The sequence below is a fragment of the Ambystoma mexicanum genome, chromosome 4p (genome assembly GCF_040938575.1).
Source record: "Ambystoma mexicanum isolate Mex_15411 chromosome 4p, UKY_AmexF1_1, whole genome shotgun sequence".
NCBI lineage: Eukaryota > Metazoa > Chordata > Amphibia > Caudata > Ambystomatidae > Ambystoma > Ambystoma mexicanum.
The window spans coordinates 249,172,290-249,189,544 of record NC_090927.1 but is presented as its reverse complement, the minus strand read 5'-3'; the positions used below and the strand labels follow the sequence as shown (position 1 = coordinate 249,189,544).

Here is a 17,255-nt window from a genome sequence, read left to right as displayed (position 1 = left end):
GCTACTGTTTTATATTCACAGCCTTCTCGGCCCACATAACCACAAAATGCAAACTAGGTATATCGTTTGACTGTGTCTGTTTTAACCTATGATTGGGATCACTCTTGATTTGTTGAAGTGTGAGGGCTGACTAGGCACCTTAGCCTCTACTTATTCTTGTACTCCTGCCAGGCAGAAGTCATTCAGTCATAAATAGTATAGCTTGTGTGTCTCAAAATGACACAAAATGTGGGACACACTGCCCTTGTTTTTTAGCCTAAAGAACTTGTACGGTGTGACTTGTAGGAAAGATTGCATAATTGTGAAAATAAACTCAAAGCACCAGCATGCAAAGTGACATTTGGTGGAAAGTCATTTCAGGCAGCAGGTGTCACACTACACTGGGCTGCTGCCTCCTGACAACTCTGTTTATTGTTGCTTATAATAACAGGACTGTTTTTTGTGTTTTTTGTCAAATGTGTTTGGTGCAGATAACTCCAGTGGAAACAACTTTTTTACAAATCGTGCCATTGTCCCTACTATGCAAGAAATTGCCTGGCATGGGTATTTTAGGCCAGCTGGAGAAAAAGGATACTTTTTATATGTGCATGTTAATGTTAAAGGCATTTGTACTGTGCACCGTCACCAACCGAATTGGTCCCCAGGCGCTCAGGCAGATCTGCAAACAAGAAGGCGGGGGTGAGGGGTAATTGGGTGAAGAGGGAGTCGGAAAGTGAGAAAGGTGATGTCCTGGGGGCAGCTTCAGTTCGGTTTTCACTGTGCGCTGGGCTTGGGTGTGAATATCGGATAGATGTGAGTCCTTGTGTGCTGTTGGTGCAAGTTATGTGTTGTTTGTTGTTGCGGTGTGGTGTGGTGAAGTGCGTGTAGTTTGTCATGCGAGAAGGTGATTGTGTGGAATTTTTTGTGAGTTAGGTTTGCAGAAAAGTGGGCTTTTGGGTTACTGGTTTATATGTTATAATTCTTGTTCTATGTATCCGGTTGTCCTATGGAGTAGGCCTATTCTTTCTCTTTTTATTTCCTGTCTTGTTAGGATTGAAGGTGTGGCAAGTTCCCAGCTTTATTATTTCTGACCTTTGTGTACCAGGTTGAGGCGTCCATTGTTCCCCACTCTGGTATTGGCGCTGTATTTTTACAATCACCTGCTTTCTTGCTACTTATTTCCTGTCAGTGATCCTTTGCTGCCTGTGTTTACTGTGTAGGCCAAGGTGTTATTGACATATCATCCTTACACTTCCATCCTGATCTCTCTGTGATCGTTCTTTGGTATAATTCTAGGTTATCTATCTTTCAATTAGTAAGTTGATTTGCCGTAGATTGTTCTTCCCTTACTTCAGTTGTTGGGCTGTAGCTTAGGGAGATAGGGACGATTAGTTTCAGCATTGTTTCAGCTGTGCATGTGCCACCATAGGCACCCTTTCTAGTTATGGGGTGAAGAGCCAAGATTTGAGGAATTTTCTGAATAGGAGGGGATCTCTTGTGTTACGTATGTTCTTTGGTAGCTCATTCCAGGCTCTTGGGGCGAGGTGAGAAAAAGTGGATCCTCCGTATTTTCTTTTGTTGTATGGTTTTGGTTCCAATCGGATGTCGCTGCTGGATCTGAGAGGCCTTGTTGGGCGGTGTACGTTTATTTTTTCTCTTAGAACTCTGCACCTTGGCCGTGGATTGTTCTATGCGCATTGATTTGAACTTGGATTTGCTGTTTTATTGGTAGCCAGTGTAGCGAAAATGATTACATTACTACTGACGAAATGACTACAGCTCTGCAGGAATAAAGGGATGAGTAGTGTCTAAAGCACCTCCTCAGCTCTAGTCTATTTCTAAACCAACTCTGATCCTGATCATAAAGATGACCCAGGCACAGACTAGAAGGTAAGCTTCCCTCGCCTCTTATGGTAGCACTTTCTGAGGGCAGGCTATACTCTTCAGGAAGGGTGTGCGCTGGCACAGAAGCAAATTAAACTACATTAGTACTTTGATACAAAAATAAAAATAAATAAAACTAAGGTTCTGTAAATATAGGGTTCATCAAAAATACTAACAAATCAAACACACTAGTCAAATTCACAATACCCAGCATACAAAGGAAATCACAGAGCATGGAATAAAAGCGGGAATTTTGGGTTTGAAGACAGGACTGCTCAGGCAAGAGATCCAGCAGCAATGTCAACATTTCTAAAGAGTGTCTTTCAAAAGGTAGGTAGCAGATTCTTAATATTCACGTGGGCCTTTTAAAGAAAAACATTTCACATTTCTTAAGTTCTTGTCCTAGATGTTCAACAGCATTGAGCCATGCTTTGAGGTGCTTTAACTGGATCATGTCAGCATCAAGACATTTTGAGTCAGCAGTTTACAGCAATTCAAAGATGCCAAGAAATTTGAGTCAGCTCCAGACAATTCAGCACCATGGTGTGGTCCTGTAGCAGTGATCGTCTTGAATCGTGTGAACTACAGGCACATGATGGTTCAGCCTCTACTGCTGGCCCTTTGATAAAAACCACAGAGCTGGGTAGGATTAAGAAACAGCTTTATTGCAGACCCAGCAGAGACCGCACCTAGACCTGCAACAAGATCTCCTCCAACTGTGCTCGCCTTAAATGTTACCACACAAACCAGAGCAACATTCCAGGCATGCACACATTACGACACACTTCCTATCTTCCAGGAAGGTGGCAACTCTTTCCCAGGGAAGATATAGGCTGTAACTGGGCCTATGCCCAAATGGACTGTTTTTCGGTGAAAAAAAAGTAAGCCATACCGGAAGGACACTATGAACCAAGATGATAATGAAATTGCACTGAATGGCTTTTGGCTCTCATAACCAGACATAACCTGTATTTAGATTTATCATGTAACAACTGTTCTGGACTACCCATTTATGTGATTTATTTTGGATCGGCACTGCCCACGTATAAAGCTACATCCTACTGTTGGAGCTTTGTGCACCAGAAGTCTGTTGGTAGGAATTCACATGTCACTTTGTACTGCCAAATGCTTGCACTATGCGTGTCTGCATGGAGGATTATGAAAAGTGGTCTGATTAGCAGAACTCACTTTCAGAGACAAATCTACCCTCTATCATTTTATCACAACCTTCACAAACGCACTCGGTTTCAGTTCAAGAACGTTTTTGCAAAACTGTAAGCCAGTCAAGAGGAAATATGCTGCAGCATGCATTATGTGTTTTCATGATGAGTAATTGAAGGCATGGCTGCCAAGTAGCCTCATACACGTTTGCACAGCTGTCACTTCACTGCCACCATTCACAGCCACCTGTGTTCCGATTCAGACTTTTCTTCTTCCCCTCTCACTCCATTTTAGTCCCTCGGCCCATTTGTTACCTTTGTCTTTTACACTCAAGATATGCCCTACTCCGTCAGTATGGGTATATGGATCAGACATAGGATGTGGTAACATGCTAAGGCCAAAAGATTGAAACATTTGGGTCTTTGGATGTTTTGGGCTACAATTCTTGTAAGTAGCAGTGAGAATAATACATTTTGAAGCGTCAAAGGAGTTGTAGTTTAAACATCTGGAGAACTGCAGGTTGCTGACCCCTTGGATAGGGAACAGCTCACCTTTGTCTGTTCAGACCTTCATTTCATGCCTATTCAGGACAACAAGGCATGGAGGCAGAGGCAGTTCAAGCTAGATGAAAGACCCACATGCCAGGACAAAAGACGTTCTGATAGCTGGAAAAAATGGCCAAAGAGAATTGACTGACATGTCTAGCTAATCGTGCAGATCTCTTTCAGTATGGCGGCAATAGAGCACCTACTGCATTGTAGTCCAGAATTGTTATGCCAATCTTAGCGCCATGGCTGCCTCCAAACTCGTGTCCGGGTCTGGGTTGTCGGAATAGGGACTTACCGGGTCATTCCAACCTTAGAGAACCCGGTAAGTCCCCATTCTGAAAACCATTCCCCATTCCCATTCGAGCCCCCATAAGGCTCAATGGGAATGGGGAAGGAGCTAATAATGGGCCCGCAAAAAGCTGGCCTGTTATTAGCTCCATGGTCGCTTAGCGGATCCCGCTAAGGGCGGCTGGTAAAAAGCAGCCAGCCTTAGTGTGACCCGCTAAGGGAACTCGGAATGCGGCGATAGGGGGTTAACGGCACTAGCATCCTTACCAGTGCCGTTAACCCCTTACCGCCGCACTCGTAATGAGGCCCTATGTATGGCTGGAAACTACAGGCCTATTAGGTGGTTGATATATGACCACCATTGTTTTTACCTGAACTGAAGCCTATACCGGTGATGCCAGAGTACGGTATGATGCTGCACACAGAAACCCACACAGAGCAGCAAATCAATCGGCCACAGTGGTGCAATGAATGGCCAGGAAGTACCATGATGAGATCAAACAGATATGTAGGAGGGGAGGCAAGTCACACTCTATAGAGCTGTTGCTTCTGATGCTGTATAATAATGTTACATGCGCAGGACAGCAAGTGACATCTTGCTACTCTTACTTCATGGACTCCTTTCTTTCATCCGGGAATTAATATAATCTATTTGATAGATGATCACTGAGATGCTCTTCTGGTATTAATCGCCGGTGCTGGCTAGTTTCGAGCATAAGAACATGAGAATTGTTAGTGAGCCAATGAACTTGGGAAGGTTAGAAAACATCAGGGTTGCTATTTATTTTTTAGTTCCAGCAACAACAAAAATATGACATAACATGCATTTGTTTAACTCAATGTAATGGTGTTTTACAGATAAAGACATGCCATCATTGATGACAGTCACATCACTAATTTCAGATGCATATATATTTGGCCTTTTTTCCTTGCTTTGTTAATATCACAGACTGGGCAATAGAGAAAACCAGACAAGTCCTTTGAAACAATTTAGAAGTTCAGGGAATGAAATTGAAATGGTGTATTTATCAGGCTATAAATGTCTCCTATTCCTGTGACTTGTCTTTAATCTCTTCAGACTTTCAGACGGGTAAATGGGTGGTTCCTGCTATCTTTTAAGAACCTACTTTGAAGGGGGGAAGGGACATGAATTTTATAAAACAAGCATTTTGGACATGATTTTTACAAGACATTACTTAATGTGTTAATTTCAACAGTAAGAGAAGGACGTTCATCTGAAAGGCGAGATCATAGCATTGCTTGGATTGTCCATATTCATGTTGTATGCCATAATTAGCAATAAATGTAATGGTGGGTCACTTAGTGCACAATAATACTCTCCAAACTGGCCAAACAAATGCAGGTCTACCCGTTGCAAAAGCCTAGTAACAACAAATGATCTTTTTATTCAAGGCCTCTGCATGTCCACATAAGAAATTCCCAATTTCCCAATTATCTCACTTTACCAGTATTCACAATACACAATTAGTTTCCAAAGTGTTGCAGTATATACACATGTAATGGTGAATTGTTTTGTTTGTATATGTTTTGTTTATTTTTTTTTAAATAAATATATTTTAATTCAGATTAACAAGGAGATAGTAAATACATAACATTCACCCCTCATGAGGGGAAGCAGCATGTGAATCAGTGACGGTTTTAACATTTTCTAGAAGATGCAAAACAGTAGAGACAAGAAGAAATAGTAAGACAGAAAAGAAGGACAGGAAGATCTTCGAAGTACACCCCGTCCACCACCCACCCACCCCTCTTTACATGGGGCCTTTTCCTGGTAGTTGGAATTTGCAGAGGATTAAGGGTTTTCCTGCATCAACCAAGTGGTAGGACGTTTGTGGTGGTTTACTCTCACACGTACCGGCAGCCCCACGCCTGCTGCTCTGCTGCTCGTGTCGGCACATCAGCGAAAATTAAGAAGCAGGAGGTCTGCTTGTGGGGCTGGTCTATTTATCTTGTGAGCGTTCGTTTACGGGATCCCGTTAAGTTGCTCAGGAGTGAGTTTGCGAGGTCGTGGCATTCGATTGCCAATATTTTAGGAAAGGGAGCCACAACATATCTATGTGCGTGTGGGATTCTTGGAGTGCTGCTGTAAGGCTTTCCATTTTATAGATCTCTTCTGCTTTGTGCAGCCAATCCTTTTTGGTGGATAGGGAGGCCCCTTTCCATTTCATGGTTATGCATACTTGTGCTGCTAAAAGCAAGTTTCTTGGCATGTGGGGGAGGGTCCAGTAGTGCTCTTCAACCTTTTCTTTCCCAAAGCCGGTCAGATAGCACAGCCAGTAGAGCGCTCGCTTTGACATCCGTGCAGAGCCTGCTGACGCAGGTTCGAATCCCGGCAGGGCCAAACTCAGCCTTTCATCCTTCCGAGGTCGATAAATGAGCACCCCACACCGTCGTAGCGCTATATAAATGCACAAACAAACAGTACTAAGAAAGGGGGGTTCGTAGGCTATATAAATGCACAAACAAACAGTACTAAGAGAGGGGAAAGGACTCTAGATACCCTCACTGTCATGGATCCATCCTCGTTTCTCCTTCCAATATGTCTGCATAAGTAGGCATTCCCACCATTGGTGCCAGTATGTGCTAACTTGTTTACACCCCTCCAGCAATATGGACTGGTACCAGCATACATTTTGGCTAGGCAGTGTGGGGTGTGGTGCCATTGGACGATGATCCTGCAATTATGCATTTTATATTGAACTGCAATGGATGATTTCCAAACTGCTCGGTAGATGGCTTTCCAGCCCTCCTGATTATCTTCCCAACCCAATGGTCTATCCCATTGTGCTTGGGTGTGGGGTGAGGTGAGGTGGCCCCTATCATGACTCGATAAATCTTTGCAATCAGGCCCTAGGTCCCTGGATGAGAGTTCAATATGTTCTCGAAGGGGGTCAGAGGGCGCCGTAGCTGTGCCTTCCATCTTACATCCATTAGGACCCCCTTCAGCTGCAGGAAGGGTAGCGGTTTGATTTTGAGGCCCTGCTGTGCTTGTTCCAATTACTCCCTGGACAGGAAGTTGCCCTCCCTCCACATCTGGCCTGCTCTGACCAACCCTTGCTCATATTGTGGTTGGAAATCAATGGGGTCTATAAGGAGGTCCCTAATCGGGGGAGGGGGCACCCAGATGCAGCTAAGGAGTGATGGCCATGTTGTGATACCCACTAGGCACGGGTTCCCTTTCTTCCATATTGACCATACGACGCTAAGGACTAGGTGGTCCAGTGCTTGACGTGGTAATGCCCCTAAGGGGGCCCAAAGCCATTCCCCCAGTGTGACTGGGAAGAAGAACCTGATTTCCAGGTGGACCCATTGTTTGTCTTTAGTTTCCCTAATATGATCTATCAAAATCCAGAGCTGTGCTGCCCTATAAAACCTCTGAAAATCTGGATATGCAAGGCCGCCCATTTCTTTGGGTAGAATCAGTGTGCTTTATGTAATACAGGCTCTTTTGCGGTCCCGCAAGGAGGCAAGGAGGGTGCTCCTTACTTCCGAGAGGAAGGAGTCAGGTAGGATGATCGGGAGGGATCGGAACAAGAAGAGGAGTCGTGGTAGAACATTCATCTTGACCGCCGTCAGCCTATCAGCCCAAGAAAGCTTTAGCTTGCCCCAGCCCTCAATGTCATGCTTGATTTCTGTCTAGAGTGGTTTAAAGTTTGGCTGGTACAGGTCATTAAGGTGTTTGGTTATGGATATGCCTAAGTATTTGAGATCACTGATGGCTGTCTGTAGGCCCAAGTTGCCCTGGTGTTAATTAGGGTACACTGCTTTGTCTGTTAACGTTAAGGCTATAGTTTTGTTGCGATTGATATGGGACCCGGAGTATGTGCTGTATTGTTCGATCGTGGACAAGAGTGATGGAATAGACTGCAAAGGGTGGGTCAGATAGACATGGATATCGTCTGCAAATAAGGCTAATTTGTATTCTTTGCCAAATCTCCTGAAGCCAGTTATTTTACTCTTGCTTCAAATGATTTGGGCAAGAGGGTCCATGACTAACTCATAAACCAAGGGCAAGAAGGGGCAACCCTGCCTAGTTCCTCTAGTTAGGTTAAATGGGGAGGATGCCACTCCGTTAACCACTGCTCTTGCTATCGTGTTGTTATAGAGCACTGGTGCGCTTTGGATCTAGCCAGGTCCTAGGCCTGCCTTTTCTAGAGCAAGGGCCATGAAATGCCATTCAACTCGGTCAAAAGCTTTTTAGCATCAACCGATATCCGTGTCGGGTCCACATCCCCCATCTCCACCCAGGCCATAAGATCAAGCATCTTGTGGACATTATCCGAGCCCTGACGCCCCCTTATGTAGCCCACCTTGTCACTAAGAATTAAATGTGGAAGGACTTTGTTCAGCCTGTCGGCAAGGATGCTGGCGTAAATTTTAGCGTCAACATTTAGCAGTGAAATGGGTCTATATGATCCACACTCTTGCTTATCCTTGCCTTCTTTTGGGATCATGATGATCCTGGCCTCAGTGAAGAAGGGCGGGGCCTGCCCGGAGGGCATTACATCATTGAACAGGAGGGATAGGAATGGGGAAAGGGCATTCTTCATCCTCTTATAGTGTGTTGCGGTGAAGCCGTCTTGGCCCGGCGCTCAGCCCGCTTTAAGATTTGAAATGGCATGATGGATTTCCTCTATTGTGATCGGGGCATTAAGCTCTGCTTGGTCAGTGGGTCTAATTGGGGGGAATGTGACTTTGGAAAGGAATTCTGCTGTTGTCAGAGGAAGGATTACAACTACAGGTATATAGTTGCTCATAGTACTGGGCGAAGCGGGCTGTTATGACGACCAGATCAATTAGGGTTTCTCCGGTTGGTGATTTTATTTTTGCTACCGCTCTTTCCGCTCTCTGTTTTCTTAGCCTAGCAGCCAAGAGTGTGTGGGCCTTGTCCCCCTTCTCATACTATCTCTGCTTGACATATCTCAGGTGGGCTAGTGCTTTTCCATGCCAGATGTGTTTGAGTTCCTGCCTGAGTTCTCAGGTTTCAGTTAGAAGTTCTGGGGCTTGTGCTTTGTCTTGTTCTAGGGTTTCTTCCCTGTCCTGTATTAATTTCTTTAGCTGGGTCTTTAACAGATGCCCCCTGGGTCATAATTAACCTCTTATGGTGGCCTTTGCCACTTTCCATACAATTATCCTAGGGATTTTACTGTGTCATTTCCCTTGAAGAACTCTCTTATTTCTGTGTCTAGGCATTCCCTAGAGGGTCCGTCTCTAAAGAGCGTGTCGTTGAATATCCAATGCTTGTCAACCCTCTTACTGGGGCGCAGATCCAAACCCACCACTGCCATATCATGGTTGGACCAGCCTAATGGATATATAGTCGCACTCCCTAGATGGTATTCCAGGCCACCCTCCAGGAAGATATAATCAATTCGGTTGAAGGTGTTATGCGGTCGGGGGAGTAAAAGGAGCCTGACTTCTGTGTATGGTGTTGAGTCCTCCAGGCGTCTATTAAGAGATGTTCTTGCATTAAGTTATGGAATAAGCCCGTGTACCGGGGGGGGGGTCGCACCCTCTCAGTAAAATGTCCAACCGTGCGATAAGTATGTGACCAGGTCTCCCCACAGATCAGGGAGCCAAATCTTTCATTGTCTAGCCGTGTGAGAAGGACTTTGCAAAAAGCTAATTGTTGAGTTTTGGGGGCATTTACCGAACATAAGGTTATGTCCATTGTTTTTATGGTCCCATGTATTATGAGGTAGCTCCCCTCTGGATCTTTATGGGCCTGTGCATTGTGTAATTGGAAGGAGTTGTGGTATATAATACCCACTCCTTTTTTTTTTCTGGTCCTGAAGCCCACAGTGTACCCACTCACCTGTTTACCATGCAGAGGAAATTCCTCATTGCTTTTAAATTCGGTCTCCTGTATGAATGACAAGTCTAATTTAGATTGTTGGAATAGTCGAGTGAGCATGGATCTCTTTTGTGGCGAGTTGAGCTCCTTGTCATTCAAGGACCCGATTCGTATGGTGTCAGCTGCCATCAAAATGCTGTGCTATGTGCTTTACCTGTCCCATGCCCAAACGGGAGAGCAAGATCCTTGCTTCCCACTCGGTGTTCCCATGCTGCCGGAGTGACTCTGTTATTGAGCCGCTCAGATGCGGGTATGTCAAATCCAACCCCTGATCATGCCTCTCAACCAAACCCTGTCAATTCACTGCTTCCTCCAGCAGAATTGCCCTTACCACACCAGTAACAAGGCCCGCGTTGTGTGTGTGTCCCATTCCAAACCCTTCACTCCCTAGAAAACAACAGAAAGAAAGAAGAAAGAGAAAAAGAGAAGTTAAGATGTCTTAGGGCTCGGAGACGCCCTGGTGAATGTCATAGGGCCACTCGACGGGTGTCTCAGTCGGAACCTAAACTCCAACAACTTCATAACATTTTAACAGGTAACAGCATGATATGCATCATGATTCATATGTATGCTACCCAGCCCGGTCAGCAAGTGCTTGTGGGCCCAGAGTGTATGGACCTTGGACTGATACGGGTTCAGAAATCTTATCACGTGAGGCAGTCAATGTTACCCAGTCCTCTTCTTCTGTGGGTAGGCATCTATTTTCCTGGTCAGAAGTATTCTCAGTTGCCAGCTTCAGGGTATCTTAGTTGACTCTATGAGGGATCAGCCTCGTGAATTTCCTGGTGCCTTTTGCTCGGCCTTGTCTCGGGTATGGACCCCATGGTGTTCGTGTGGGTTCCTATGAGGGTGGTAATTCCCCCTTTACCTTCTACCACGCCATCCCTTGCTTTTAGTCCCTTCAGGACCTGCATCGCTTCCTCCCCTGAAACCACTCTGTATTCTTCGTTGGCAAAACTGAACGTGAGTGCGAAAGGGTAGCGTCAATTGTATCGGGTGTTCTGCTCCCGCAGCCATGTGGTCATGGGGCGACAGGCACGCCTCTGGGCAAGAGTAACAGCAGGGAGGTCTTGGTAGATCTTGACTCTAGAATTTTCAAATGCTATTACGTATCACTCTCTGGCAAGCTTCACAATTTCTGCAGCATGCCTGTAGTATTGGCATTTTGCTAGGACCGATTTTAGGACTGAGGGCGGGCTTCCCACTCGATGAACTCTCGAACTCCAATGCTGGGGTCAGGAGGGCTAGGAAAAGGGAGTTCACGAGTGCTTTGACCTTTCTTTCCAGGCTTGCCGGGGTCTCCTCTGGGGCTTCGATCAGACCTTGGATCCGAATATTTGAAAACTGCTTCCAAACCATCTACTTTCGCTTCAAGGTCAAAGTTCCTCTGTTCTAAGTCTTGTAGGTGGCACTCGATTCTCATTTCCACAATATCCACGGATTGCTGGTAGTTCTCTAAGGCCTCCACCTTTTCTACTATTTTATGGACTCTTTCCTGGAGTGCATTGACCGTTGCAGTCATGTTGCATCTAAGGGAGCAGATTTTGTCCAAAAGGAGGCAAGCGTCTGCCTATGTAGAGGCTTCCTGGTCTCCCGGGATCAGCGAGGCTCTCTGGGATTGGGGGGATGCCATTATTCCGGTCTCCCTCTGATACCTTTGCATCTTCAAAGCTGTGGCAGGGTTGAGATATGTCTGCATGTGCTTCCCTGGTCACTTGAGTGCGTCTGGTGGGCCTACTCATGCACTATGCACGTAGGTCTTGCTCACTTCGGGTACTGTTCTTGTTGTTTCACTCTGTTGCCCTTGTGACCTCCTGGGCCTTGAGGATCCTGGGGATATGCAGGTTTGGACGCAACTGCAGGGCGGGATAGGATGATGGGGCCCCAGAGCTCCCAGTGCTTGCTCTCAACTGCTGGGATGGCTGCAGGATGTGGACCGGCGGTGAGTGAGCAGTTTTCCCTATGCATTTTCCATTCCCCTTATGGACTGCTTTGTCTGGGGATGTCTGCACAGTGCTGCTGCTCCTTTACTGTGGGAGGTGGCTCCTGCCCTGACAATAAGGGGAGCGTGGCCCCCTACAATGGAGTATTCACTCGGCGTCTCGTGGCAAGCTCAGAGTCTCATCTGAAAAAGTTGCTGTGGCCATGTATACCTTGTTTCATGCAGCACTCTTACCACAGGGGGTCAAACTGAGCTGTGCGCCTCTGAGGTCGGTGCCAGTTGTGAGGCGGCGGCAGGTTTACAATCCACCGCTGGCTTGAGTGAGGGGCACTCTTTAATATTAGACCTGCAGGGCGTGCCAGCTACTTTGGCTCTGTGTTGTCGTTGGAAAGCATGACTGCCCTCCGGTCTCCCTCCGCTTGGCTCGGCGGTGATACTTCCACTATGGAGGGCTGTAGATGGTTACAGATTGCTGTCCTACACCGGTGCCCTCCCTTGCCATCGAATGCCAGGGTCAGGCACGGGTCTTTGTGGCCCTGACTTGCTTGCCTCTTCTTCCCCTGTCACATTGCGCGAGGGTGACAAATTCGACGGGCGGGCCTGGCCTGCGGTTGCATGTGCGTGTCATGCACTGCCCAGGGCACTGTGATTAGTGAGCGATGCCAGAATAATGTTAGGGGCCGGCACTGTATGGGCAAGCGCCGGCACAGGTCCCCCGGAGGAGTCACTGCAGGTGGGCCAAGAGTTTAAGGGGGAGCCTGTCTGCTTCTTATGTATGCTGCCCCTCGGTCCATTCCCCTCTGTGACCGTGTGATTGGGCGGACGGGCGGAGGTGAGGACCAGAGAGACCACGGTTACTGGAAATGCTGTGTGCAGTCTGTCTCCGCCCTCCCGAACTGCTCCTTACCGCTGGGATCCCTTGGGGGGTGGTGCCCCTGGGCTGCGTCGGCGAGTGCTGTTTGCTGATCCGCACCACGGGAGCCACCACACAATCTCTCCACGGCTCCGGCTGTTGCATTCTCTGCCAGGTGAGCCCTCTGAAGCATTATTGCTGGGGCTCTTACACCGGCGGGGGCTCCTCTCGTTGGGATGGGGGCACACCAATACGCCTGAAGCCTGGCCCACACGGATGACTCCCAGGGGGCAGGACAAGGCCGGCAAGCTATGGATTCCAGGTCACACTTACCCTGAGCGACAGGAGGATGCTCTATGCGCCCCAAAGCTACTTGAAATCGGCATCGCGCTCAGGCTCCGAAACAGCTATGCGTTCAGGCATCCATGTTGCCTGTGCCCACTGGTGGTCTCTCAGTTTACAATTTTAATTGTATACGTGTAAAGGTTTAATATGAACTGATCAGATCAATACATAATATTAATAAACACATTTGAAGTTCATATATTTCTCTTTTTTGCCTATATTAGTAGTTTCCATAATCGCCATAATTTCCAATTAAACCTACATTACCAATTGCCAAAATTGCTCTGTATGCACATGAATGTAGTTAGCATTATTACATCAAAAAGCCCACACTATATCATCCCCATCCACAAACATTTGTAACGCATGAGTACAACAATGTGTACTATTCATAATCACAAAAATAAACATAAACACCATTATTAGAGTTTTTCCAACAGTATCCCATTATGATGTACCTCATAGACTCTTTCCTGCATTTACTTCCTCCAAGTCAAACTTACGCATACTATCAAAGGCTAAACACACTATATGCATGGTAAATACTATATAACATTGTTAAATCACCATAATAACAATTCGTTGAGCAGAGGATACTGCATAAGGACCTATACAGGCAGGACTGTCACACAGATTATGGAAATTCACGGTGCTAGTGTTTGCTTCACATGTCTAATATATAATCTTAGAGCAATTGCTGGGGAATGGATTACCTCCAGAATGGATGGCATGTTTAAAGATATCCAGTTTTTATTTGGACCACGATGTAATCCAATATAAATGTGGTTTAAGGTGCACTGTATAGCCAATCCGTGTTAGCCATAATTTAATTTTAAGTACTATGTTAGGTGGAATCTTGGGTCTGAAGAGCAACTGTTTAAGAACATTATTTCACCCTTTTTAAGGCCATCATGTTTTCAAACCCACCAAAGTTCAGCTCTACACAATACTGCGGCCCTCCCTTGAGATTTGCAAACCTCCAATGAGGTATAGTTGCAATCCCACACTAACTCTTTTCAAAAGATAAAATGCACCTGCATTTCTATTTAACAGAAACTCACTTTTTTGTCAACTGTGCATGCCAAGATCCATTCCTTGTCGTTTTAGTCTAGATATATATGTTCTATCGGGTTGATCACCATCACTTCAAGAGAAAGGACAATACTACCACTTACAGGGGCTGGCAGACCATAGGATAGGTCTTTTTAGCATCAATGATCAGCCCCTTCTGGATTTTGGGTCTTGTTGAAGGAGTGAAAATCGCTTCTGGAGTCCCATAAGGGTCTTCCCAATCATCACCACATTACCTGCAAACATAAGATATGAAGATAAATGTCACCAGAAACAGGGATCCTTTAATGTTTGGATTTAGCGCGCTGGGAGTAGGTGTTGGACACTATCAACACTGTTGTAAAGTTAATGAAGGCAAAGTACTGTGTTTCCTTCTTTAAGATGACGCATTTGTGCACCAATATCTGTAGCTCGAATATGTACTATCCTGACTTTTTTCTTGAACACACGTTACAAATGTGCTAAGAAATTATTCCCCTCAGATAATGTTTTGCGTCATTGTAGCACAATCTTCCCATACATTGTACTTGAAGTATCAATCAGCGATACCACTAGGGACTGTCGATTTTGCACTACATGGCTGAGGGATCTCTTTTGGTTTGAAGTTTGATTTTTGAAGTTTAAGGGCATCTCAATTATTTTTTGATATCATAAATTCTGAAAATCTTCCATGACAAATATTATAATGGAAGGGCAGTGGAGTTTAGGTTGAGGGAATGTTCATTGTGTGAATGAAGTGCTCTGTTATCACTGAATTCATGATGAATTATCCCCATATTATGGTACTTGATAAACGATGACTGTTTTGGAAAAAAAGTTAAAAGACAGCACATTCAATTCCCATATGTGTTATCAGAGATAGTTATTCCGTACCTGAGTATAATGGCCAATCTGTGCATCAACAAATTTTTCACCAACCCCATATGTGAAATTCTCCTCCTGTTTAAACCAGGTTCGAATTATGTGAGTCCACGATGCTGGATATGATGCCTTGAATAAAAGTTCACTACAAATTGTTTCTAAAAAGGAGACAAAAAAAACAAGTGGGATGACAACAGGTATATAGCAAAGGATACAATGATTTTAAAATAGTTTATTCATGATGTGCAAAAACAAAATGCATATAATTGTTCTGTATTGTAAGAATGATATTAATTTCTGAAAAGATCACATAGCACTTGAACTTTCCTGAAGCAGGTTGAGGGTAGTCTGAGGGGTACACAAACCTTTGTAAAGGCCTGGAAACTCTACATATGTCCTACAATCCTCAAACACAAGGGAAGTTTGAGGAAGCTAGAGTAAATCAAGGTGATTCCAGGCTCATATAGGGAGATACAATTTAATTTGCATCTCATAATAGCACAGTTACATCATTCTTGGAGTGACAGACCTAAAGGCTGTATTTGTATGCACACAATAGCTCACAGGTTCCAATGCAATGATTATATATATATATATATTCACTAAAAAAAACGTTGTTAAGGGAACGTTATGGCTAAGTTGGCTACTGAAAACCTGTGAAATTCGCTAAACTAACTTTACAAACGTGCCATAATATAAACGTGCCATTATGGTTCAAAGTAAAACTGAAAAGCCCCTGAAATTTGCCAGTTATGGTAAGCTAAGCAACCACAACTCGCGCCACCACTGTGCACTGCTAAGACTAACACCCAGGGCATCAAAGATGACATCACAAATGGCATACACTCCAAGTACTGCATATTTCTCAGTAAAGTACATAGGCTAAATAATATTTGCCAGTAATAGTCTAAATTAGGAAAGCAGTAACGTGTGCTACTGAAAAGTACACCTACTTGTTGTAATCCGGGGCGGCTTTGGCTGTTTGGATTACAAAAGAAAATTCTCTTTCAAGATGGCCGCCATAGAAATGGAAGGTGCTTATTGCATACATACGCCCTCTTCCCTTTCCATGGTAGACTGCTCAAAGTACAAGTACGTGACGTGACGCAACACTTGTAAATAAACATACAGCGACATACAACCTAAAAACTTACATTTGGAAATAATACAGTGGAAGGTAAAATAAAATGTGAACATTATAGAGTTTGCAAAGTAGGTTTATTTAACAACAAACTGGCAGAGTCCATCGGAGTAAGGCCATGTTCAAAACGATCATAACAATGCTTGTAAGGGCGGCATAGGAAATGGTGAAGAAGAGGAGCACGTTGTTTTTTAGCCACACAATTTTTTTTTAACTCTTTGTTGAAGCAGTTGCTTTGTTTCCACAGTTATTTCCCAGAAGTCGTCATGACCTGGAGCCTACAGCACCATAAATGAAGTGATGTTGCTCCGAATAGCGAGTTCAGCGTACGGACAAATCGAACTTACAGTCTCATTCCACATAATTATTATGGTCAGGCACCAACAGTTGCATTTGCCGTCCGAAGAAGCCCTCACTCAGCATTTGGAAACCATGGCAGACACAATATGGCATGATATACCTAGGCGGGAAAAGTTACAGAAAGTAACTGTCAATAACCAACCTCTACCAAAAAAATTCCAAAAAGACAAAGAAAATGTGCAAAGTACAACACAAACGTACGTGTTCAAACATGATATGTTAGTAAAATGTTACTAATTTCCATGAGAACCTATAGAAGCAGGCTACAAATGGCGACATTTTGCATGCGCCGCCCGTAACAGTAAAAAAAAAATACCAACTACACAGGACGAGGATAAATTGTTTATGAAATTAGAACAATAAAAAAAATATGATGTCTCCTCATTTCGAAGAATACCAAAAAAACGTGCAAAGTTACACCCAAAGCTATGAGGACAAAGTTACTGTTTCAAATTAAAAATATTAATGCTAAAAAGGATGAGTGCACTCATAAGGTACAAACTTACAACCTGGTCACTCTGCAACGTTAAAGGAAAAATGTAACAGTGCATAAAGATAAAACAGCAATTATATTAGCACAATTACATGTGCGGTAATGCTACAATAAAGTGGGGGTGGCTGTAGAGTGGTCAAAAATAAACTTACATAATATTTACTGCCTCCATTCTGTTTGTGCAAGTCACACGCCAATGTATTCGCATCGAAGAATCTTTGTATACTGATATTTCAAGCCCCTTTCAAACTTTTTAAAACATAACCTTATCAATTGCTATTTTTTTCGACCCTTTCATTCCGTGAATTGCTACTAACTTTCCCGTTCGGTCAAGGTAAAAAAACAATTGCCCCCTTGTACATTCACTCGGATGCGCGGGCGTATTGAACGGTCAACCGAAAAAGCAACTCATGTGGCCTTCACTGAGATACCAAATACATTCTTTCTTTGAAGC

At 44.5% G+C, this 17,255-nt stretch overlaps 1 protein-coding gene across 1 annotated transcript in view; it reads right to left on the bottom strand.

Annotated features, from left to right (window-relative positions):
- LOC138453174 (cysteine-rich venom protein-like) overlaps positions 1 to 17,255 on the bottom strand; it is a 242,167-nt gene that overhangs the window by 97,882 nt on the left and 127,030 nt on the right. The window contains exon 5 of the mRNA XM_069605768.1: positions 14,820 to 14,965. Coding sequence (XP_069461869.1) covers positions 14,820 to 14,965 — 146 coding nt within the window. The remainder of the gene's footprint in view (positions 1 to 14,819; positions 14,966 to 17,255) is intronic.